This window comes from Canis lupus, chromosome 20, assembly GCF_048164855.1.
Source record: "Canis lupus baileyi chromosome 20, mCanLup2.hap1, whole genome shotgun sequence".
NCBI lineage: Eukaryota > Metazoa > Chordata > Mammalia > Carnivora > Canidae > Canis > Canis lupus.
The window spans coordinates 56,144,372-56,167,999 of NC_132857.1; the positions used below are offsets into that span (position 1 = coordinate 56,144,372).

The following is a 23,628-nucleotide window of genomic DNA, read 5'->3' on the forward strand; positions in this document are numbered from 1 at the left end:
CCATTTCTTCTCCCTTCCCTTCTATTCTCTTTCACTATTATTTATATTCCCCAAATGAATGAGAACATATAATGTTTGTCCTTCTCCGATTGACTTACTTCACTCAGCATCACACCCTCTGTGAAGAGTATGTCCAGATCCTGGGCAGGGCTACTGATGAAGTCATCAACCACTGGGGGCTCATGAATGAAGGGTTGGTCAAAGATCCCTGTGTCCCAAAGTGTGGTCCAGAACGAGCAGCGTCAGCATCACCTAGGAAACCTGTTAGAAATGAGAAGATCCTCCCACCGTGCACTTACTCAGTCATGAACCCCGGCAGTGAAACCCAACAATCTGTGTTTTAGTGAATCCTCTGGGTGATTCGGATGCAGGGTCAAATTTGAGAGGTTAACGCCATAAAATCAAGATGTTTCCAAAGTGTCTTGGATCATGTCTCTCAGAATTCAGCCCCAAGTAAAAAATAAATAAATAAATAAATAAATAAATAAATAAATAAATAAATAAATAAAATAAAAAAAAACTTTGACAAACAGGCAATAAGAATAACATCAACCGTCATGTTTCCCCTTTGGCCTTCTTCTTTAGGAAATGTGAAGCCATGCGAACTGCTCAGCCACAGTCAGTACATTTGCCGGGGCTTTTTATTTCCTCTTCCTTTCCATGAATTTTATTTGCTGCTTTTATTTAATAGCCTTACTATGAGTCTTTTATTATAGGCCTTCTCAAATCCATTTTTCTAGTAAGTGGGTTGGCAGCGTGGGTGGGATATAATCTGAAATAAATTGACTCACTCACATGGTGATTGGCAGAAGTATTTGACTAAGAAATGTACTAGAGAGTGAGGGAAGCTAGCATGGAATTAAACAGATCTTGCAGAAAACACCGCGCATGCCCTTGAATATTTGTAGGTGGTGAGAAGACGCAAACACCATAGAAACATAGAAAATGAAAGTAAAAACCTCCCTCCCTCTTCCAGGGTGAGGCCTTCTCCCAAAGATCATTATTAACAATTTTTTAGGTATTTTTTTCAGAAAATAAAGGTTATGCGTAGAGCCCATATATATATATTTATGTATTTCCTTTTTTTGAAAACACTAAAAGGACCATAGTGTACTTTCTCATGTACATCTCCTTTTTTCCCCTCCATAATATATCATGTAGATCTTCTTCCCTTTTTTTTTTTTTTAAAGATTTTACTTATTTATTAGAGAGAGAGGGAGCACAAGCAGCGGCAGAGGCAGAGGGAGAAGCGGACTCTGCAGAGCAGGGAGCCCGATGTGGGGCTCGATCCCAGGACCCCAGGATCATGACCTGAGCCAAAGACAGACGTTTAGCCAACAGAGCCATCCAGGTGCCCCAATCTTCTTCCTTTTTTTTTTTTTTTTTTTTTAAGTTACACAATATTCCTTTGTATGGTATGACTTTCACTTATAAACCTCCCTGTTGTTGTTAGATATTTAAGTTATCACGAACATTCTCCCCTGTATTATCTTGGCACGCTTTTGAAATACCTCTGCTGGGTACATTGTTGGAAACAGAATTTTTGAATTAAAGAACACGTACATTAAAAAAATTGGTAGATGCTTTTTAATTACCTTCCAAAAAAAGATAAACTAATTTGCTTCTCAAGTGAGATTGTCTTTTTCCCACACATGCATTAACATAGGGCATTATCGAATCAAAGTATTTTGCCGGTTTTATGGGTGAATGAATTATATTGTTTTAAATCATTCTTTTGATTCACTTTTCTTTGAAGTCTGATAAGGCTAAACATTTTTAAAAGATTTATTAGTCAATTTTTATTTTATTTTTGTGAACTGTTGTTTAGGGATGGTGTTTATCCATATTTTTCTTGATCTAAACCTAAAGTTTCTATACCTGGAAATCTTTAAATCAGCATGGAAGTTGTGTTTGCTGTTGTCTTAATACCGATTTTCTGATTCTGCCTTAGGCTTCCTGGGTCTGTGTCTGTAATAGTCTACTTTTTCAGATAATGTTGATGATCAGTCACACTGGGACTGGGTCTGTGAGCCGTGTAAACACGGTACAATATCCCAGAGAGATCTCTTAAGCCAGCGATGATGTGTCTGTTCTTTTTATCCAGTTAACAGGAAATAAATACTCAGGATTGCATTGTGGGCATTGTGATCATTGGGAGCCAAAATACTGTCAACTTTTTCCATTTTTTTAAGCTAAAAATTGTAAATAAAATTCCATTTCGTCTTAGGATCCAAACTGTCTCATGTGGTGAGAATGGAAACAGAAGCTAGATAATAAATACTTCCAGGAGAATTCCTATGTGTGAATTACATGGCAGTGAAATGTGCATCTTTCATAATCATGAGCCCCTGTTCCCCTTACCGCCATCTGAGTTGAAGACCAAACATAGTGATATTTTTTTTTGCTAGGTTTCTGGTATTTTTTAAATTTCTCTTGTATTTTGATTGTTTTTGACGATGTCACACTCTTCTCAGAAGCTCTCTCATGTGGCTTGCGTTTTCCTTTCTCCCTGACTTCATAAAAGGTTAACAACATGTCATTAAGCATCATCCAACAGTTGACCTTATCCTCACACAAGGCAAACTGAGACGATTTAGGGGGATGTCCATCAAGGTCCTCCAGAACCCCCTGGTGCTCAGTAGCCCTGAAGCCAACATCCTTGTCTACAGCCTTTCCTTGCAGTCAAGTTTGTAAGTTACTGGATACTTCTCCTACCCTGTCATCTGTCACATTATATAGGAGAATAGACAAAGAGAACAAACCTGCCCAAATTTTATCACGTATAAAGGAAAATGAACTCTTATTAAAAAAAAAAAAAAAGGAATTAGGAAGAAAAGAGAATTTCATCTTTCCACCGTGCTACAGATTTACTAAACCAGATTCTGTGGCCCAGTTGTTCATATCCCATTTAGTTTATTCTCCTTGCCCACTCATTTCTCCCAGATTTGCACTTTCCATTTGTTCTTGAAATCAGCTAACAGTTCATCTATTCTCTGGCATAAGCGTTTCCCCTGGGAGTTTACCATTTGATTGGCCTTTTAATCCAGTTGTTAAAATTCTCCCAGTGTGTTTCAAAGTGTTGGCCAGGGTTATTAGGAAAGCGAAGTTCACATATCTGCTTTCTGGAACTGGAACGGTACCAGGCAATTGATTTGCAGTGTGATTGGGGACCTGAGAGGAAGATGGGAAGAAGCATTTGGAACAGTTGCCAGGTTTACTCTAATTCTGGGCTCCATCCACACACCACACCTTACCCCGCAATGAGAACCCACTTGGGACTAGCTGAGTGCAGTTGTGCTTAAGTTAGGGACAGGGCCCACGGTAGCTATAATTGTATCTTTACTATGTATGACGGGTCTTCAGCAATCCCAGAATCTATGACCAAGTCTCCCTAGAAGTAGCTGTTGTAATCATGTTTCTTCATAAACTTACGTGATTAGAAATAGGACTTGATAAGCAATGGAACCTTGATGGTGTAGATATTCAGGTAAGAGAATTGTGTTGTACTTTTTGGCTTCTTCCCCCAAATTAATCTGTTTTATGTCACTCTTCAGAACAATGCATTTCAGAGTGTAAGAATGAGAAACAGTTTTGAAGTGATTTTATTAAAGCATTTATTGCCAACTATTTATTAATATTTTTTAAAAATGCTCACTATATTTCTAAATCCTCATTTAGTTTCTACAATTGCATAATGAAAAGATTTCTCATAGATTAAAATCTTTCAAATAGCCAGGTTATGGTTTAAGATGCTTCTTGGCATTTTTTTTTAATTTTTTTAAATTTATTTTATGATAGTCACAGAGAGAGAGAGAGAGAGGCAGAGACATAGGCAGAGGGAGAAGCAGGCTCCATGTACTGGGAGCCCGACGTGGGATTCGATCCGGGGTCTCCAGGATCACGCCCTGGACCAAAGGCAGGCGCTAAACCGCTGCGCCATCCAGGGATCCCTCTTCTTGGCATTTTATATATATTTTTTGTTTGCTTAAAAGATGCTAATGTTCTTTGAGAAATCAAGATGTTTGCCTTTAATAGAGAATAAATGTATTAATAAAATCTTCTCAAGCAGCATAACATCGTACCTTCTACATTTCTGTCTCTTCTACTTAATTATGATTTTCCTGATTATAAGGGCTTGATTATTCAAATCGGAACGTCTAGACATAGCACAGGGTTTGGCCCATGTTAGGTCCTCAAATATTTGTTGAATAAAAGGATGAATTCGTTGCCTCTTTGGTGAGGTTAATACAGTCTGCAGTAGCACGGGGTCATAAAACACTTCATGAACTAAGAAGACAGAATCTAGAATGTAATGATGAAGTTTCTTCAGAGAGGACTGCAGGTTTTAGAGACATCGCCGTGCGCTGAGCCTCCAGCGTTCTGTCTACGAGGTATATTCCGTTAAGGGTTGTGGTCGAAGCCATTAGTGTGTTTTAGGGTGGTGGACAGAAGCTGGCAGGTGGGAACCAGAGCAGTCAGTAGATAGTCTTTGTGTGACCTCCTGTTGGGTTTGGTTTTAATTTTGAATTAGTTTATAGCCTTTAAAATGCAACAATCTCACAATAAAAATCTGGACTTCTAAGGGTCCATATTTTTTTTAACCCATCAGATCTTGCCTCCCTAAGCCTCATGGCACCATTTAGCTGGAGCTGAGTAGTGGCTGGTCCTTACAGATGGACACATTCCAGACTCTGTCACTATGTAGCGGGAGAGCCAGTTTCGGGATGTGTACCACATAGGATACCTAGATGGAGCCCTACGACCTGGTATAGGATATGAGGCATCTGCACCTGTCGTCTGGCATATCCCGCCCTGGCCTGGTCATGCAAAAACAGAAAGAGTGAAGAAAACGGGGCCAGGCCAAAGTGTCCTGTGTATACTGGCTGCCAAACCTCAGTCGCCAAAGAGAAAGCAGAGGGGGGGAAGGACATTCTAGATGGAGAGAGTAGTATAGATTTTTCTAGGATTGAATGCAAAAGTAGCATGCTCATTCCTGGTGCCCGTGGAGTACACAGTGGGCAGGGGCTTGCTGGGAGCAAGGAGGGGATGAGCCCAGACAGATGGTAGAGGCCGATCATGAAGACAGTGAAGGAGATGTTGAGATGGGATTAGATGTGTAAGAGATTTATCGCACACCTATGAGGGAAAAGGGGATGGGCTGGAGGAGGCTGGGAGCTGTCAGAAGCAGTACAGCCCCGACCCTTGGGAGGGACGGTCTTAGTCTATAGTGCAGTTCTCAGAAAGTTCAGCAAGGAAGATGGGGCACCCTCGAGCCAAAGTCACCTATCAGAGGAGTCTCCTGTATTCCCAGAAAATGAACCAGTTTTATGTGCCATCGTCACTGGCTAGGAGCAGCCTTTTGGAGGTGTGGCCTCAGTGTGAGTGTGGTGATGGATTTTGGAGTGCAGCTAGGGCTGTAGGTTAATTGTGCTGCCTACAGCCAGAAATCATGAGGCTTAGTCTCATGGCTCCTATAGTCTGCACTTCGTGCCACGCAGACCTCCTTCGCTATGCAAGTTCAAGGAGGAGCACCTCCGTGGTTCCTGTGGGCGGCTCTTCCTGAGAGAGAACTCAGAAGATGAGGCTTGGTCGGACAAATTATATCCCATCCTCGCTGCAGTTGATTCCGGGACTGCAATGGGTACTCCCCGCTCTCCCTCCTAGGATACCCATTCTGGGTTTCTCACGTCCTTGATTATCACCTTGGTAGGTCTGGATGGTTTACCTAATGGTGTGACTCAAATCTTCATTCCTAGGGGGTCCGGAACCTTAATGGTCATCCCCTTTTCAGACTAGGACTGCTGCATGTGTGTTTTCGCAGCCACACTGGGGTAAAGGAGTACCAGGAGGTACCCCTGAGGATCACCTAGGCTTCGTATGGGTTCCTCTCTGCCTACATTGTATAAAGGTAGCCTTGCCTCTTCCTCCTATGTAGGACCAGTTATCCCTGCCAGTATGGCATTCTTTTGGTCTTTGGACACAAAGAGTCCCAGGTGTCCCAGTGGGAGCTGAAACATGTAGTTCAGTAGGACCTCGCCATGTCCTTTGGTAAGATTATGCCCCTTTGTAGATGAGGATCTCCAGTATTACAGAGCTCAGAGCTGCATGGATCACTGGGGGTGATGGTAAGAGAGGCCACTCCTGCTTCTACCCCTTGGTCTTCGGACTCGGTGTCCTTCCTAGTGAGGACACAGCATCAGATGGGAGACTCTGACCTGATGCACATGCTGCATCCTGCGGCTGACACCCCATCCTTTCAAAGTATTGCCTCTGAGCTGGTGCTGTACCTTCGGAAGGCTATTCCAGCGTTTGGGGAGGCCAGCTGCGCGGTCTTGGACTCAACGCTGTGTTGTGCAGGATCCCATGCCTGTGCAGCAGGCATTTCGTAAGCCCCTAGGTAATTATGCTGGCTGAGGTTCCGATAGGTGTGATTAGGTCTAACAGAACCCAGCTTGTGCTGGGCAGTCCCGAATGCGCAGTCGCTTGTTACCACAGACAGGAGCATCTGTCGCTCGCAGGGCTCAGCAACACGCCAGGGTTGTTTTTTCCAAAGAGGTATACTTCCCTGCTGCAGATGGCATGGCCTTCATCCAGAGTCCCGGGGGCCTATTTTCTCATTCTCCCACTAGAACGCTCGATCTCCTTGTTTGTACATAAAAAATTTCCACTACATCTGCAAGCAGTGAGAACCATTCCGAATTTCTAACTGTAGAACTATAGGATCAGATCTCTGGTTTTGAAAACCATAAGACAGGAGTATTAGAATGAAAAGAAACTGGAGACGGGCAGACCAGTTTAGAAGCTATGACAATAGTCCAAACAAAAATTAAGGCCCTGAACTGAAGTTCTGGCCATAGGCGTGATGAAGAAGGTGGCGCTGATTTGAAAAGCATTTAGAAAGTGGGATCAAAAAACCCCTGGGGGGTGGGGGGTGTTGCATATCAGGAAGATAAAAATGTCCAGAACAATTCTGGGGTTTTGGGATCTAGTGAGTAACCAAAAGTTTTTCATGTGTTACGTTTTTGTTCTTTTATTTTGGGGTGGAGGGTCCCCAAGCACTATGCCACTAAAAGAAACTAAATCTGTGCTGAGCCAGCAGTGGCCATGAACTCCATTTAGTCAGCTGGATCTTGCACCAAACCTCAATATTAATTTTTCTTGAATCAGTTTCTTCCTCCAAAATTTCTGGAGCTCCAGAAATATATTGAGCTGGAACATCAAATATTGTTTTCGTCTATTTTGTTTACCCTGGGACCCCAGAATGTAGACAGAGTAAATGTTTAATAAATGAATGAATTCTCCCAGATAAACCGATAATTAATTTGGAGTTGACGATGCTTTTGGGGGCCGTATTTAGAGCATGTGTTATTAGTGGGAGATGTTGAACCTGCATGTAAATTAAGATTAGAAAACATACCTTGTTCACACGTCTCATGGTAAGAAGAGATGGGTTGTGTTGTAGTGGGAAACCCAGTGTTGCTCGTTCCACCTGGACTTGATAATTTTGGCTTAATCAGTCCTGCAGGAGGGAAGGCTTGATTCGTTCTTGATTATAAGCAGAGGAAGACAAAGGATCTTGGGAAATACTCACATCATAGCTTGATGACACAATCCCAGGAAGGGAACCCCCACCACCACCACCCCCGCCGCCCCCTCAGCGTTCATCCTGGGCTGCCCGGTGGAAGACAGGGCAGATTGCATTTTCTTTTCATTTTCCTTTTTCCCCATGTCTGAGTTTATCCTAAGAAAATAATGGAGACTAGACCATGTGTTGTAGTTGCAAGAATGCTACTGACAGCATTACTTAGAATACGGAAATCTGGAATCCTCTGGAGTGAGTAATAATGGAGGATTGAAAGCTCATTATGGTCACCTACCTTTGGATCTGCAAGGTTAAGGTTTTCTAGTTCAAGCAAACTGAGTTAGAGACTCTCAGCCTATAGCAGAAACACTTCTTTCCTCTGATTCTTTCAAGACTTGCACTGTTTTTTTACATCTCTATCTGCAGTCTTGCCATTGGTTTTAATGACTTGGAAATAAATCTGTAGATCCAGAGAAGGCCTGGGGGGCGTTGGGGGGGACGGTTGGCAGAGTGAGTCTTCCGAACCACCTGGCTCCCCTGTTTGCCTCTGTCTCCTTCACCCTCTTCCTTCAGCTTCCGGCGGTCGCATGCTTCCTTCACATTCTCAAAGCTAAAAATGACCACTTTTCCCCAAACGTGTCACAGTCTTAGGGCGTCTAGGATACACTGGACAAGCCAGCCTCCTCTCAAAGGCAGTTCTTCTCTTCGCTGTAACTTCTAAATCACCGATGGCTCCTTGAAGCGTGGTGTGCGAAGCCTGAGGACTGCATTCCGATGTCCATTCCCACACTCTACCCAGGTGACCTTGGAGCAATCGACTTATCCCTTCCCTTCCTTAGTCCACTCACCTATACAAATAGGGATTAAAGAACAATACTGACCCCGTAAGATCATTGACAGGATCAGATGTAAAGCAGGTAGGATGCTTCTGGTCAATATAAGAAGCTAACATTTTCAGGCATCAACAAAAAAACAAATAAAGGTAGGGATAGAGTGGTTCTTGGTGGAACTTCAGAAAAATGATGCCTCCGTCTAGTTCACGTCCTTTTTATCCCCTTTCACCCCAGCACTGATGAGCAGGCCAAGAGTTGCATGATATTTTCTGACTTGAGTTAATTAACACTGATGCGTTGGTATTTATCTAGGTTACAGCCATGCTACTTCCCCCAGCCCTCAGTGGTCCTCAGGGCACAACTTTGTTTTCCATTTACTTATCATTAATATAGAACTCCACTATCCAGCGCTGTAGCCGATATTCTAATGTCTATTTAGTTTAAATTAGTTAAAATTAAATTCAGTTCTTCAGTCACACACGTCCATTTCTCAATAGCCACACGTGGATAGTGGCCCCCAGATTGGACAGCGCCAATGTAGAAGGTTCCATCATTGCGGGACGATCCGACCCACAGTGTGGATTTAGAGCCTGACTTTTGCTGTGTACGTAGAGTCACCGTCGCATGTATTGACACTACTGACTCTCCAAGTGTGAGCACACGGGCTGGCCGGAAACTTCAGATCCTCGTAAGCATGAAAACAGGAATTGGAGCAACCAGACGTCCTGTGCCAAATCCTGATCCTTTTAAGATCTGTGATTCAGTTCCTTTGTGTCTTGTAGGATTATTTTCTATGATATATACACGTTTCTGTTTTTGTTTTTGTTTCATAGCCTTTATGAAAAAGACTTGGCAGGATTCAGTGCAACTGCATAGATTATATGGTTTTGGTATTGGGATCATGTTATTCTAACTTTACAGAGTGAAAGGAGGTTGGACGTGTTACTACCTTTCCTGTTATTCCCAACGACCGTTCTTTTCTCTTTGCTTTATTCTCAGCCCAGCCTTCCTTCTATGAATAACATCAGAGCGAGCGACTAGAAAGTCAGTGAAGATGGGAAGTTTGCCACTTCTAAAGGGACGGAAGGGGTCACTTCTTGATCAAGACTTAGCTTCCCAGGCATAGTCGCTCACAGTGGAAATGGCGGGGTGGGGGTCCCGATGCATTCAAGGCATCCCGGGTGTCCGTGCAAAGGAGACTGAACCCCAGGGACTTCAGGGCTCCAGGTCACGCGGCTCTTCGTGGGAGAGCAAGAGTTCAAGCTCAAGTCTGCGGGCTGCAAAAGCCGTCCTCTCCCCAGCACGGACATTGGCCTACTTGCTTCCTTTCTCAAAAACACATCCATGTCCCTGGCTACCTTGAGAGTCAGTTACAGTATCTGTTCCAGGAGGGGCCTCCAGGCATCTTCTCTTTCGTTGTTGTAGAATGAAGTGTGCTAAGTCGCAAAGGTAGAGGGGGCTTCACCCTTGAGTCTTTCAAGGGCAACATGGGACAATCACTTCAAGAGGATGAAAACCACTTTGGGGAAGCCATCACCAAAGTGGCCAAGGGAAGCCTATGAGGTTTGGAGCCAGAGCATTGTAGAAACCAGGTGGGAGGCCGCGGTCGTTTCGTGGGTCCCAGCTGCTCAGCTCCTTCCCTCGGAGGTCTGAGGAGCCCAGGAGGCTGGAGAGGGGAGGCCTGATGGAATTCACAGTGCTGATCCCTCCGACTGCCGGCTAGCTCCTTAACCCAGTGCTGCGGGGAACTGGCAGCGTTTGCTGGTGCCCTGGATGGACGGAAGGCACCCTGGAGCTGTTTCCTTGCACCAGCACCTGCAACGGCAGGAGAAGGCTTCCCCAACGTGGCTGCAAGTCACGATCGCCCGGGGAGATTTTTTGACCCTCAGTACCCGGGTCACACCCCTACAATGAAACCACAGTGCTTGCGGCCATCATCAGCCGTTTGTTAGGATCTTAGCTGATTCTAATGTGCAGCATATTGGGGAATCTTGGTCCTTTACTGACACGCCCTCCTCTCCTCTCACCCCCTCTCCCCTTCGCTTTCTCCTGCACCTCCTCTTTACAGGCTTTCGCTTTGACTCTTGCTCCCCGAGGAGTGCCAGCGTCTCTCCCCTCGGGAGTCCCAGCAAAGCCCCCTTTCTGCCCCACCCAGAACAAACACAAAAGGACACGCAGTCAAGGTGCTCTTCCATGGCTGGCACCTGCCCTCCAGCCTCCCCATCTTGGTGTCCTGCTCGTGCTCGCAGGCTGCCCCAAACCCTTTCTGGGTCTGGCCCTTCCTCCATCATCCCATCCCCAGAGGTATGCCTCCTAGGGCAGGGCTCCCCCGAATGCTGTCTTCTCCCTCCTCGGCACCTGCCACTCATGTAGAAGATTCAAAAATGTGTGTTTTCATTTCCTGGTGCCCCTGTTCTCTCAACTGTAAAATGGGGTAATAGTAGTGCCTACTTCACAGTGCTGTGGGGATTGAAGAAAGCTCTTAGAGAGTGTCTTGCACATGTTGGGTTGAACCACACAGGACTCCCATTTTTGTAGACCAGGAGCGATCCAAGAGTAGTGATATCTTAACTGTTCAGCCCTATAGTAAGTGCTCAGTAAATGCTAGTTATTACTATTCTAATAAAAAATTTTACTTATAAAATAAATAAGAGAGAGAGAAAGAAAGAAAGAAAGAAGAAAGAAAGAAGAAAGAAAGAAAGAAAGAAAGAAAGAAAGAAAGAAAGAAAGAAAGAAAGAAAGAGAGCACAAGCAGGCAGAGCAGGAGGGAGAGGGAGAAGCAGGCTCTCCACTGAGCAGGGGCCCCAATGTGGGGCTCCACCCCAGGACCCCGGGATCATGACCTGAGCTGAAGGCAGACGCTCAACCCACTGAGCCACCCAGGCGCCCCTCTAGTCAGTGCTGTTATTTTCCATTTTATTTCACTAGTGTATTTAATTTGAATGTAATTTTATTTATATATGGTAATTTTGTTTAGCTTTAAAGCTATTACGTGGGCTTTAAGCAAAGGGGCTTAGACCTAGTTTTCTATCTGTGTAGATGTAGGAAGCATTATGGTTACTATAATTAGGGTTAATTGAGAGTAGGGATAGATGAGACTGTGAGACTTTTTTCTCTTTAAAAGAGAAGGCAGTTTTCAAATTTGAGAAATCCTGTCTTAGGCCTTCCCAGTCTGCCTCGTATAATTCACTTGCCCTGGGTTTTTAGCCTCGCCCGAGGATGCTGATTGTAGTTGGAATCAGCTAGGAAATCTGGCAAGGAACCTGGGCTTTTGATTTCTTCTAATAGAACACAGTATTCCATGGAGACCTTTTTAAAGACCTTTTTAAAGACCTTTCATACCTCCTTCCAAGACTGGGGAACAGAGGGTTCTGAGCCAGCATCTTGATCCAAAGGAGGAACCCGATGCCTTGTTAGGACACTCAGGGCTGATTTTAAGAATTATCTTAGCTAGCAGGCATGTGCTCGGTATGGTCCAAAGTGCTCCATGTGTGTCATCTCCTTTAGTCCTCCTCAGGGCCCTATGGCATAGGCAGTATGATTGCCCCTATTTCACAGGTGAAGAAAATGAGGCACAGGGATTCAGAAACCTGCCCGAGGTTCCAGTAGCAGAGTCCGAATCATAGCCTGGGCTGGCTTCCTTCATAGTCCAGCTTAAGATGAAGTGGTTTCTTTGATCCTTCTTAGAATTGTTTAAAAAAAAAAAAATGTGTTATCTAAAGCTTGGGGTTTTCTCTTGGCCCTAATTTCTCCTTTGCCTTGAGGGCACCCTACATTCTTTCTCCGTGCAGTGCTCCTGGGGGATTTGCTCACAGGTGGTGCTGGAGGGGGTCCCCGAGGGATGGAGTTATTTGGTTGGTTGATGGTTTTCTCCAGCTACGATTCCACTTGCTCCGTTTTGAGGCTGGCCTTTGTTAATGTGTTGTGTTTCCTACTTATTTTTTTTTCCCCCTCTCCATGAGAGTAGAATGACAGCATGTATTTCTGTTTATTAACATCTTTTTAGAGAAAAAGCAAGAATATTATTACTAATACCAAGAATTGTTTTTGCGTTACTGTGGCCAGAGGCAGCTGATCCCGGTTTTTAGGGAGGAGCTCTCTTTAAGGGAAAGCATTTATGAATGAACAATCCTAAAATTAGGAACAGGGCCGTGGCAGGAGCCCCTACGATCAGGGACCCTGAAGCCTCCCCTTCACTGCATGGTACATCCACCTCTGGCTATGATATTTTGGAATTTTGACATCTTTTGTTTCCTCTGATCCCTCCTATTTCCACTGCCTTATTACTAATGTATTATTTGATAATTCATATGAACCTAGACGTTAACTGGGTCTTTATAAAATGTAATGGGTCAACCCTGTCTCCACTTCCCCCTTTCTTCCTTCTTCCAGATAAGCGGCTCTGGTTGTCAGGAAGGACTGTGGACCTCAAGTTGGGTTTTATTGGTAACACCTGGTGACCCCCATGAGGGCCTGTGGAGGACGGGTGCAGTCACTGTGTTACCTGGCTCCTCTACCTGGCGTCTTGCAAATGTGTGGCCTTGCTTGTAAAGCCAGGAGGTCATCCTCACCCCATGGTCACTCTTGACTAAATGGCTCCAAGATGTATCATCTCTCCCTTGCATACAAAGCAAATCAGCGTCTCCTCCCATGTACTTAGCAACCTGAAGGGGATCTTTAAGAATCACATCAATGATTTTAGTAATAGGGCTCAATAATCTGTTCAGCTGGAACTATGAATGACAGCATGTTTAACAGATAATGCTAGCCGTACCTGCCCCACAGAGGATGATGGATGAGTGAATGAGCAAGTAAGATAGAGAACGAGGAGGACAACTGGGGAACAGGAATAGGAAGACTGCAATGAGGAGGGGAGAGGAGTCTCATGCGGCTCTTTCAGTATCAGAAGTCAGGGAGTGGAGTCTACCTAGATGCCTAGATACCTACCCACATTTCCTCATCCATGAGAAGCTACTCGGTATTTTTTCTCTAGGAAGGGAGTTAATTTAGTTGCAAAAATAAAAAGTTTCTATTATCCAGGACAGTCTTCTTTTATTAATAACTCCTGCATCTTTTTCTGCCTGGATGCATACTATTATGTAAAATCTTATTATATTGTTTTGCTACAATAATAGACTTCTTTAATAACCATTATTTATGGAGGCTTGCAAATGAAGATGGTGCATTACAAAGGAAGAATTCACACCTCAGTGATACAGAGTCAGGAGGTCATCTGGTACATTCCTTTGCCTTCACACCCAGGGTGAGGTAAATAACAAATTACAGTTTAGACTGTGAGTTTTCACAGACCCCAATACCCTTTCACCAAAATGAAACTGTGATGGTCTTTGCGCTCTCAGGAGACATGTTGTGTGTCACTGAAGGCATTGGTTGGTCAGAAATTTGGAAGATGAATGCATGGATGAATGTAGGTGACCTACGGATCTTCTTTTTGTGACTGTGCACGCCTTTCAGCACCGCTTTCTTAGCTTTCAAAGCCTTTGCTTTGAAAATTTTTTAACTTCGTTTGTTTGTTTGTTTTTTAATGGATGGATTTGGTTTTGGAAACATATTCTGTATTAAATGAGAAAAATTGGTTAAGACTTAGTACTTAGCTACTAAGGAACCCAGTGATTTGAAAAAAATTAGCCATAGAGTTTTCACTTAAGCCACTGTTTTAATGTTGGCCATTTTATTTTATTTATTTTATTTTTCTCACAAAAAGAGAGAGTACAGGCTGGCTCTCCTACCCTAGCAACTACAGTTTTCTTGAACTTGAGTTATAAAGGGCCGTCTGGAAACAACCGTCAAGGGTTTGGAAAAAACTTGGTTAGGATTCTTGGAACCATGGGCAAAACCCTACTCCATGCAAAATAGGGAATAATACTTGATGTGAATTAGCTCTTCTTGGCCCTGGGGGAGAATCAAGATTAGGTTAAGTGATTGTTAGTAAGTTGAAGGTGGGAATTAATAAGTTCAAATATTTTGAACTTCCACATTTTTTGGAAAGTCTCTAGGATAAAAATTCCTAGAAAAAATAAAATGAAAATACGATATTCTTAATCATATAGAAGCATTTTAAAAATGACACAGAAGCAAAAATTTCTACAAACCACCACTCCCTTCCAGGCAAATAAAAAATGTCAGGCTGGACCTGAAATGTACCTGGTGTTCCATTCCTGGAGAGTTCTTTGACTCCATCCCCTTGTGGCTGTTTGTACTTCCAAATGCCATCTCATCAGTTCTCTAGAAACTTCAAATTGATAGAGGAAGCAAACAAGCAAACAGCCAGCAAGCGGAAGAGAGTTAATATAACATCTCTTAGAAATGTGAATATACTGCTGGGCATACGTGGCCAGAAATCATTTATCCTTCAGGAATTGAAGCATTTTTGATGCAACTGACCTTTAAATCAGATTGGAAAAGGTACAAAGGCAGCTTTTCCCTATAACTCTAGCCTCGCCAAGAGGTTCCAGAAAAAGAAATACACATCTTTTTAAAGCATTGATTTTTATACAAGTAGATCCTCAATTCATACCAGAATATGTGATCATATATCTCCCTATAGCTTATGGAAATGAAACATTAGTGTCTAAGAAGTCTGGAAGAGGTAATCTCTGACTAGTTCTCTATCATTGAAATTTTTTTGACTTTTTGTTTGTTTGTTTGTTTGTTTGTTTGTTTGTTTTTTAAGCAGGCTCCACACCCAGGGTGGAGCCCGTGCAGGGCTTAAACTCATGACCCTGAGATCAAGACCTGAGCTGAAGTCAAGAGTCAGATGCTTAACCAACTGAGCCACCCAGTCTCCCCTATTATTGACATTTTTAAAAACCAACTCTAACCTTTTTGTTGATAAGCCTTAAAGAAGTATTAATGTCAAAGCATTTATGTTACAAAGAAAAATGTAAGCTGGTGGCTAGTCCCTTTTAGAAGACTCTTGAATTGGTCAAAGCTCCTGGTTGCAAGGGTCAGAAAGCCACCTAAAACTAGCTTGGGCAAAAATGTTATTTATTGGGGGTGCCTTGGGTGGCTCCATAGGTTAAGCATCTGACTCTTGATTTTGGCTGGGGTTATGATCTCAGGGTTGTGAGATTATCCCTGTGTTGGGCTCTGCGCTACCCCTGGAGGTCCTTAAGAGTCTGTCTGTCTGTCCTCTCCCTCTCCTTTTGCTCCCCACCCCCCATGCATGCATTTGTTCTCTCTCTCTCTCTCAAAAAAAGGTTACTGGATGGAGATTGAGGCTTCTTCTTCTTCTTTTTTTTTTTTTTTTTTTGGTGAAAAAATTTATATTTAGATTTATAGCTGGCTGGACTCAGTTTAGATGATCCCAATTTTGTTGGCAACATCCAAAGCATCATAGTCAGGAGCCAGTCGAATATATGCTTTCTTCTCTCCATCAGGCCTGATCAAGGTGTTGACTTTGGCCACATCAATGTCATAGAGCTTCTTCACAGCCTGTTTGATCTGGTGCTTATTGGCCTTGACATCCACAATGAACACCAGTGTGTTGTTGTCTTCTGCTTTCTTCATGGCTGACTCAGTAGTTAAGGGGAACTTGATGATGGCATAGTGATCAAGCTTGTTTCTCCTGGGGGCCCTCTTTCGAGGATATTTGGGCTGCCTTCGGAGACACAGGGTCTTGGGTCCTCGGAATGTAGGTGACCTACGGATCTTCTTTTTGTGACTGTGCACGCCTTTCAGCACCGCTTTCTTAGCTTTCAAAGCCTCTGCTTTGGCTTCGGCTTTGGGAGGGGCAGGGGCTTCCTTCTTCCCCTTCGGTGCCATCTTCGTGAAAGGGCGAGATTGAGGCTTCTAAGGAAAGAGTTACAATTAACCAAAAAGGCAAGGGTTGCACACAACTCAGGTCTTGTCTCCATCCCTCGTCTCTGACTCTCTTGGCCAGCAAGCTTCATTGTCTTCTTCCTCCTCCATATGGGGAGGAACACATGCCCTACACATGTTCCTAAGTTTCATTTCTTGAGGACTCCAGTACCAGAGAGGGCTGATTGTCTTTTTCTGATTTTGGCTTGAAAAATACTCAGGAAGAACTCTGATTGGCCTGGCTTGGATCACATGTCCCACCCTGGTCCAAGCAATAGCAGCCTATAGGATGGACCATGTAAGAATACAATGTACCTCCATAACACCAAATGATGGGTATCAGTAGAAGAGCCATTCCATAAGGAGGAGGAGACATAGGGCAGAAGTGATGCCAAATGCCCACTAGAACTATCGTTTCAACCTTATCTTTTGATTTGCCAAGTTGTAATGGCATGGCATTTTATTTTTAGGGAAGAAAATCATCCCAACAGGTAACTTCCCCACCTTCTGACATTCGTAGAAATACTCATTTGAGCCATCATTAGTTTCATTTTGCATTTCCAGGTTAATGAGGTTACTTAGAACTTAGTATTGTTAATTGTAGGGACATCTGTGTGATTTTGCTGGCCCAACATCCAGTTCTTGGCCACGGTTTGGGAAGAACTGAATGAGAATACAGGCAAATGAGGGGAGCAAGGTTGAGGGCTAGAAATTCCTGATAAGAGGTTAAAAATCCAGCCATGTCCAAACTAGACGGTCAGATGAGACAGTGAAATTCATCCCTTTCCTCCCTTACCCACCTTTTGGTTACAGTCTGTTTGATTTGAATTTCTTTACTTTGCCACCAACGTGAAACATGGGATTATCTTCACAAGTGGCACTGTAATTCCTACTTAGCTCTCCTGTACCAGCTCTTCATATTCCAGGTAGCTATTGCGACATAGCAAATCACCACAAAATGTAATAGCATAAAGTAGTTGTCATCATTTTATTTCTCTCTCCTCACTTATGTGGGTCAGGAAGTGAGAAGGGCTTGGCCAGGCAGTTCTCACTTGGAGTCTTCATGCGCTTGTAATCAGACCGTGGCTGGAGCTGGAATGGAGCAGAGAGTGGAGCAGGAGCAGCTGGGGACTAGCAGGGCAGCACTATCTCTTCATAAAATCTCAGTAGCTCTGGGTGGGCTACTTGGGCTTCCTCTCATCATGGCACTCAAAGCAGTCAGATTGCTTACATGGCTGGGTGTTCCAGAACACTGCGTGTAAGTTGAGTTATTCCCACCATACTCCAGCCAACTGGTCAGTAAGTTTGGCCCAGAATAAAAAGGAGAGGATGCAAACGCCACCTCTCAATGGAGAGATGTCAACGAATTTGCAGATGTGTTCGTAAACCACCACCATGTTATAAGCGATTCTCAAATTGTGAGAAGTTACTATAGTCAGAATGATACATTTAAGTTGTCTTCGTTTGGTGAAGACATGTTCTTAATTTGTATTTTTGGGAGCTGGATTAACGTCTCTAGTCATTAAGGTACTACCACGCCTAGATTACACATATCTAAAATTAAGTCAAGATTTCTCATGATCTTTCAGGCTTCAGAATTTCATTTTGCTCCTATGTTAGGCATTTCAAACTTCAATATGGATAGTATTGGGAAATGCTTAGATTTGTATTACTTCTCTAGTTCACATTTGCTTGTGTAGTGATTTAGTATTGAGGTGTTGTCGTTTGGTAGTTGTACCTTAGTCAGTGTAGCTTCCAAAAGTGCTTAATTAATTGTCTTATTGACCAGTTTAAGGAGTTGGGAGTATCTTATTTTATGGACTCTCTATGAAATAGCAGTTGGGGTGTAGATTTGTAAAACTTGACCTGGGTTATGGGTCTATCACTTTGCCTCCATGACTAGTGTTAGGAATCCTCCTTTATACTAAGTATTACCGTCGAGTGAAAATCAGAATGCGACTCTTTTCAACTTTCTCCCAAGTGGAGGAAGTCAAATAGATCTTGAACTAATTTTTTTTCTGTTTCAGAACGTAGCAAGTTATCCATTGGAATAAAACCAGCACTTGAGTAACTCATGCAAAGGTAATTTAGAGCACAAATTAAATCTGTCAGAGTGGTATTAGATTTGCAAAAGCTCATAAATAACAAATGAAAGGTCACAGAGCTGTGAAAATGAGAGTGTACTTCTTCATAAAGAGAACTATAGTCAGGGATGGGGTCCTCAGCGCATATTCAAATAGCAGCACATAAAATGGAAATGCAACATCTTTTCTAAATGTCTAGGACAGTCCAAAGGCACAGTGGACTCTGGAGAAAGGCGTCAAAGTCCTAGAAAAGACCCTTCATATTATCTGAGCGTATCCAGCATCATATTTGGGAGGCTTAGGGATTAAAGCTTCCTTGCCTACTGCCTCTGGACAGAAAAAATACAGCCCCTTCAGCAGAGCCCATATTTCAGTGATGGTTAGACTAATTGTGAATGCATGTAACTCATCTTTCATTTTTTAGTTCCTAGGATATACTAATAGAGTGAGTAGGGTTTCAGGATTTACCATAGGAATGTAAGCAGTTGGTGGTGATATGAATAAATAGGTCTGCCCATTCTGTTTTTCTTATGGGAAAGAGAGGTGGAAAATACAGCCCTGGCTACTACAGAGTAGACAAGGTCTTTTACTGTGCATTGTCTGCACATTTTTTTTTAGTGCCATGTTGGACTTGACTTGTATAAGGAAACAAAATCCATATTAATTAAACGCAATGTATGAGATTCATCAGAATCAAAAATGTTTTATATCTAAGGACACCATCAAGGAAGTGAAAAGTAAACAAGGAGGGAGAAAATATCTGTAAATCCTGTATCTGAAAAGTGTCCAGAGTCCAGAGTATAGAAAGAACTCCGGTAAGTCAACAATAGAGAGACAATAACCCTATTAAAAAATGAGCAAAGGATTTGAATTGGTATCATCCCAAGAAGATCTACAAATGGCCAGTGAGCACATGAAAAGATGTTCAGCATCATATCACTTGGGAAATGCAAATCAAACCACGAAGATACCACCTCACACTCACCAGGCTATAATAAAAAAAAAGGCTTTTTTTTTTTTTTTTTTTTTTTTGTGAAAATAAGGATTGGTGAGGATGTAGAGAAATGAACACTGGTGTTTTGTTGATGGGATCGTAAAATGGTGCAGCCACAGTGGAAAACTGTTGGGCAGTTCTTCAAAAAGTTAAACACAGAGTCACCATAAAACCTGTCAATCCCACTCTTAGGTATATACCCAAGAAAACTGAAGACGTGTGTCCACACAAAAGCGTGAACAGGAATGTTCTCGCAGCGTTATTATTCCCAGTAGTCAAAAAGTGGAAGCCCCCTGCGGCGCCTGGGTGGCTCCGTCAGGTCAGTGTCTGCCTTCGGCTCACGTCATGATCCCAGGGCCCTGGGGTGGAGCGAGTCTGCTTCTCCCTCTCCCTCTGCCCCTCCCCAGTGCTCCTTCTTTCTCTCTCTCTCTCTTTCTCTCAAATAGATAAATAAAATCTTAAAGAAGTGGAAGCCACCCAAATGTCTATCAGCTGATGAATGGATAAACAAATGTGTTACATTCATATCCTAAAATATTATTCAGCGGCAATAAAGGCATGTTGAACCCATTCATGCTACTACGTGGATGAATCTTGAAAATCTCGTACTAACTGGAAGGAGCTGGACACAAAGGGCCATTTGTTATATGGTTTCATTGACACAAAATGTTTGCAGTAGGCCAACCCATAGAGCTAGAAGGTAGATTCGTGGTCGTAGGGGTTCGGGGGGGGGGATGGGAGTGGCCACCGATGAGTGCGGGAGTTCTGGGGGGTGATGCAAGTGTTCGGGGCCAGGTGACGGGTCGTGCAATCGTGTGGATACACAAACACACTCCGCCGAGTAATACTGGCTGATGAGAACCTTTTCAGCCTACAAATTAAGCAAAAAGAAGAACCTTAAACTGATCAGAAGTCCTCAACCATTTTGCTATCTGTCCTTTGAGGCCGCCTTCTAGGCCCACCTAAGCCCAGGGAATACATAAAGAACCATTTCGCGAGTGAGCGGTGCCGGAGTGATGAGGCCTCAGCTGCTTGAGGGGTTCGGAAGGCCTCTTGGGTCCACCACCTGCGTGAGCGCACCTGCAGGAGACGTGCGCCTGCAAAGGGCAGGACAGGACCTCGCGACCTGTGCTCTCTCCACACCTCTGACACGAGCAAACGTGACGCAGCTGTGTAGAGGGCCTGGGGTGGGACACAGGCCCCACGGGGCGGCTGGAGGGAGACGCGGGAGAGCGTGGGTGGGCGTCACCCCCGTTTGCTTCATCGATGGCGGGTGCCAGGAGGTCACCTGCGTCCGCATGAGCCTCGACAACAGTAAAAGCTTGGTGACAGGAGCTACCCTCCCCGTCTCCCACCTGCTTTGTCCCTGCCTGGCCAGCCACGGGGCACATTTTGGGGTGAAAGAAGTGTGGATTTCCAGTAGTTCTGGAAATTGTGGTATTTTTTCTGATTTCAGGAAAGCGAGCTGTGCTGAACCCCCATTCACGGCCCCTTGGTTACTCTCCCTTAGAACACGACAGTCCTGTCATGGTCACCCTGACTTCGAAAACCACATTGACTTGAACGCTGTATTTTGAACAAAACAATAATAATGAAAATACAGGGAAATATTACACAGGATTTCCTGCGTGACGGACGCTGTCCTTAGGGCTTCACCGCGTCGCTTCACGTCATTCGTGCAGTAAACTGTCGAGGCAGGTGGCATTGTGACCTCATTTGGCAGGTGCAAACCCGGGGTGCAGGGGGTGTGGCTGCGCAGCAGGGTCTCGGGGCAAGGCCTCCAGCCGGGGCTCCCCCCCCTCAGCCAGGGGGCCGCTGGAGGTCAGGGGGCCGCTGCAGGCCGCGGGGTGCGCTGCAGGCTTGGGGGGCGCTGCAGGTCGGGGAGGCCGCTGCAGGTTGGGGGGCTGCTGCAGGTCTGGGGGGGCCGCTGCAGGTCGGGGGGCTGCTGCAGGTCTGGGGGGGCCGCTGCAGGTCGGGGGGCTGCTGCAGGTCTGGGGGGGGCGCTGCAGGTCGAGGGGCCTCACTCGGGGCCGGGGAGCCGCTGCAGATCGGGGGAGGTCGCTGCAAGTCGGGGGGCCGCTGCAGTTCAGGGGGTTGCTGAGGGCTGGGGGTCCGTGTGCCTCAGGTGCAGCCGCACCCGGGAGGCCTTGGAAGCGGCACCACGCTCCTTTAGGAGGATGTTGTGTTGGTGTCTGTCATTCGTGTCCTGTTTTCTCGGGGTGCCCTCAGGCAGGAGCCCAGCCACCAGACGCCCCGATTTTCTCTATTTGTTTCATAATATATTTACTCTTGATCTATTTTTTTTGACAAAATGATTTTAGAATTATTTTGTCATAGTTTTAAAAAAATCTCACTGAATATTTGTATTAAAATTTGTAAACAGGGGATCCCTGGGTGGCTCAGGGGTTTAGTGCCACCTTCAGCCCAGGCCATGACTCCGGGGTCTTGGGATCGAGTCCCACGTCCGGCTCCCCGCATGGAGTCTGCTTCTCCCTCTGCCTGGGTCTCTGCCCCGCCCCCCTGTGTCTCTCATGAATAAGTAAATAAAATCCTTAAAAAAAATTTGTAAACAGAATGTCCAACTGGTGTTTATTTCTGCCACTTTCAAATAAAGTGACTATCTCACATGCTCCCTGTGGGGGCAATAGAGTGATGGTATTTGCAAAAGAGTAGAACACGAGGGACAGACGGCAGGAAAGCGGTAAGAGGGCAAGCGGTGGCACGTATGAATGACGACATGCATGCACATTCTTAGTGAGCCGGACAGCTCAACCTAGTAAAAGACTTTACTGCTCTCGATTTTAATTGAAAAGGACAGAACCAGAATAAAGGATGCAATGGTGACTGCTTAGTGCTACGCTGATGCTCCAACCTCATTTATCAGTTTGACTTTTTCCTTCCTTTTCTTCCCTTCCCTTCCCTTCCCTTCCTTTGCCTTGCCTTGCCTTGCCTTCCCATACCATCCTATCCCTTCCCATCCCATCCCTTCCCTTGCCTTCTCATCCCATCCTATCCTATTCCATCCCATCCTATCCTATTCCATCCCATCCCATCCCATCCCATCCCATCCCATCCCATCCCATCTCATCCCATCCCATCCCATCTCATCCCTTCCTTTGCCTTGCCTTGCCTTGCCTTGCCTTGCCTTGCCTTGCCTTGCCTTGCCTTGCCTTGCCTTGCCTTCCCTTCCCTTCCCTTCCCTTCCCTTCCCTTCCCATCCCATCCCATCCCATCCCATCCTAGCCCAAATCTGAAAGCCTCGCCTCTGTGGGTTTGCTTGGGCACCATGACCCAGGGGTGCTGCACTCTCATACCTGGCCTTCATCGTTCCCAAGGAAATGCTCCTGAACCGTTGTGCCTGCCTTCCGCCTTGGTGCATTCCGGCTGACATCCCCTGGCCTCCTGGCAGAAATACCTGGATTTCATTAAAACCCAGTCTCTCCTGAGGCCATCTCTGCTGGATATTAGAGGGGACTGCTACCCCACCAGGGGAGTTTTAGCTACCTAATGAAGAATAGATTGGGGCTGGACTGTTCGACGTGCTCTCACATTACCGTTTAGAAGGTTTCTCTCCCTGTCGACCCACCTGCCTGTGCCTGTGGCTTCCTGTGTGCCCGCAGCTCATCCGACCAGCGCAGGGGCTCTGCTGGGCCCCCCAGGGTTTCCTCGAGTTGGACACTAAGATGAGTCTTGCTTCATATTTCAGGTGCGAGTTCCCTCCCGTTGTCCCAAGTTCTGGCTCCCAGGCCCCCTGTATGAGTGACGCCTCGGTCTGCCATGGAACCTGGCCCTGCCCTGGCCTGGCTCCTGCTCCTGAGCCTGCTGGCTGATTGTCTGAAGGCCGCTCAGTCACGAGACTTCACAGTGAAAGACATTGTCTACCTCCACCCTTCAAGTAAGACTCCTGTTCGCTTTGCTGCTGAAATGTCGCTTTACTTTAAATAAGATGTGAGTTGGGACGCCCGGGTGACTCCGTGGTTGCGCGTCTGCCTTCAGCTCAGGTCATGACCCCGGGGTCCCGGGATCGAGTCCCGCGTCGGGCTCCCCGCGTGGAGCCTGCTTCTCCCTCTGCTTGTGTCTCTGCCTCTCTCTGTGTTTCTCATGAATAAATAAATAAAATATTTGAATAAATGAATAAATGAATAAAATCTATTTAAAAAAAAAAAAGATGTGAGTTGAAAGACAGGCAAAGGCAGCCTTCCACGCAAGGGAAACTACTTTGGATGATTTGATTGGGAGGGTGCAGGTGCCCCCAGAGATGTATGTTTTGCCCTCGCCTTTTAAATAGGGTGTTTGTTTTTTATTCCAAGGCAG

The 23,628-nt window shown here is 44.9% G+C and overlaps 1 protein-coding gene and 1 pseudogene across 3 annotated transcripts in view; one reads left to right on the top strand and one right to left on the bottom strand.

Moving 5' to 3' along the window:
• The window catches only part of LYPD6 (LY6/PLAUR domain containing 6), a 122,099-nt gene that overhangs the window by 71,270 nt on the left and 27,201 nt on the right, over positions 1–23,628 (top strand). For all 3 annotated transcript variants that reach the window (XM_072789165.1, XM_072789162.1, XM_072789164.1), the window contains exon 2: positions 23,021–23,209. In XM_072789165.1, coding sequence (XP_072645266.1) covers positions 23,092–23,209 — 118 coding nt within the window. In that variant the 5' untranslated portion in view covers positions 23,021–23,091. The remainder of the gene's footprint in view (positions 1–23,020; positions 23,210–23,628) is intronic.
• On the bottom strand, positions 15,714–16,200 carry LOC140612141 (large ribosomal subunit protein uL23 pseudogene; annotated as a pseudogene).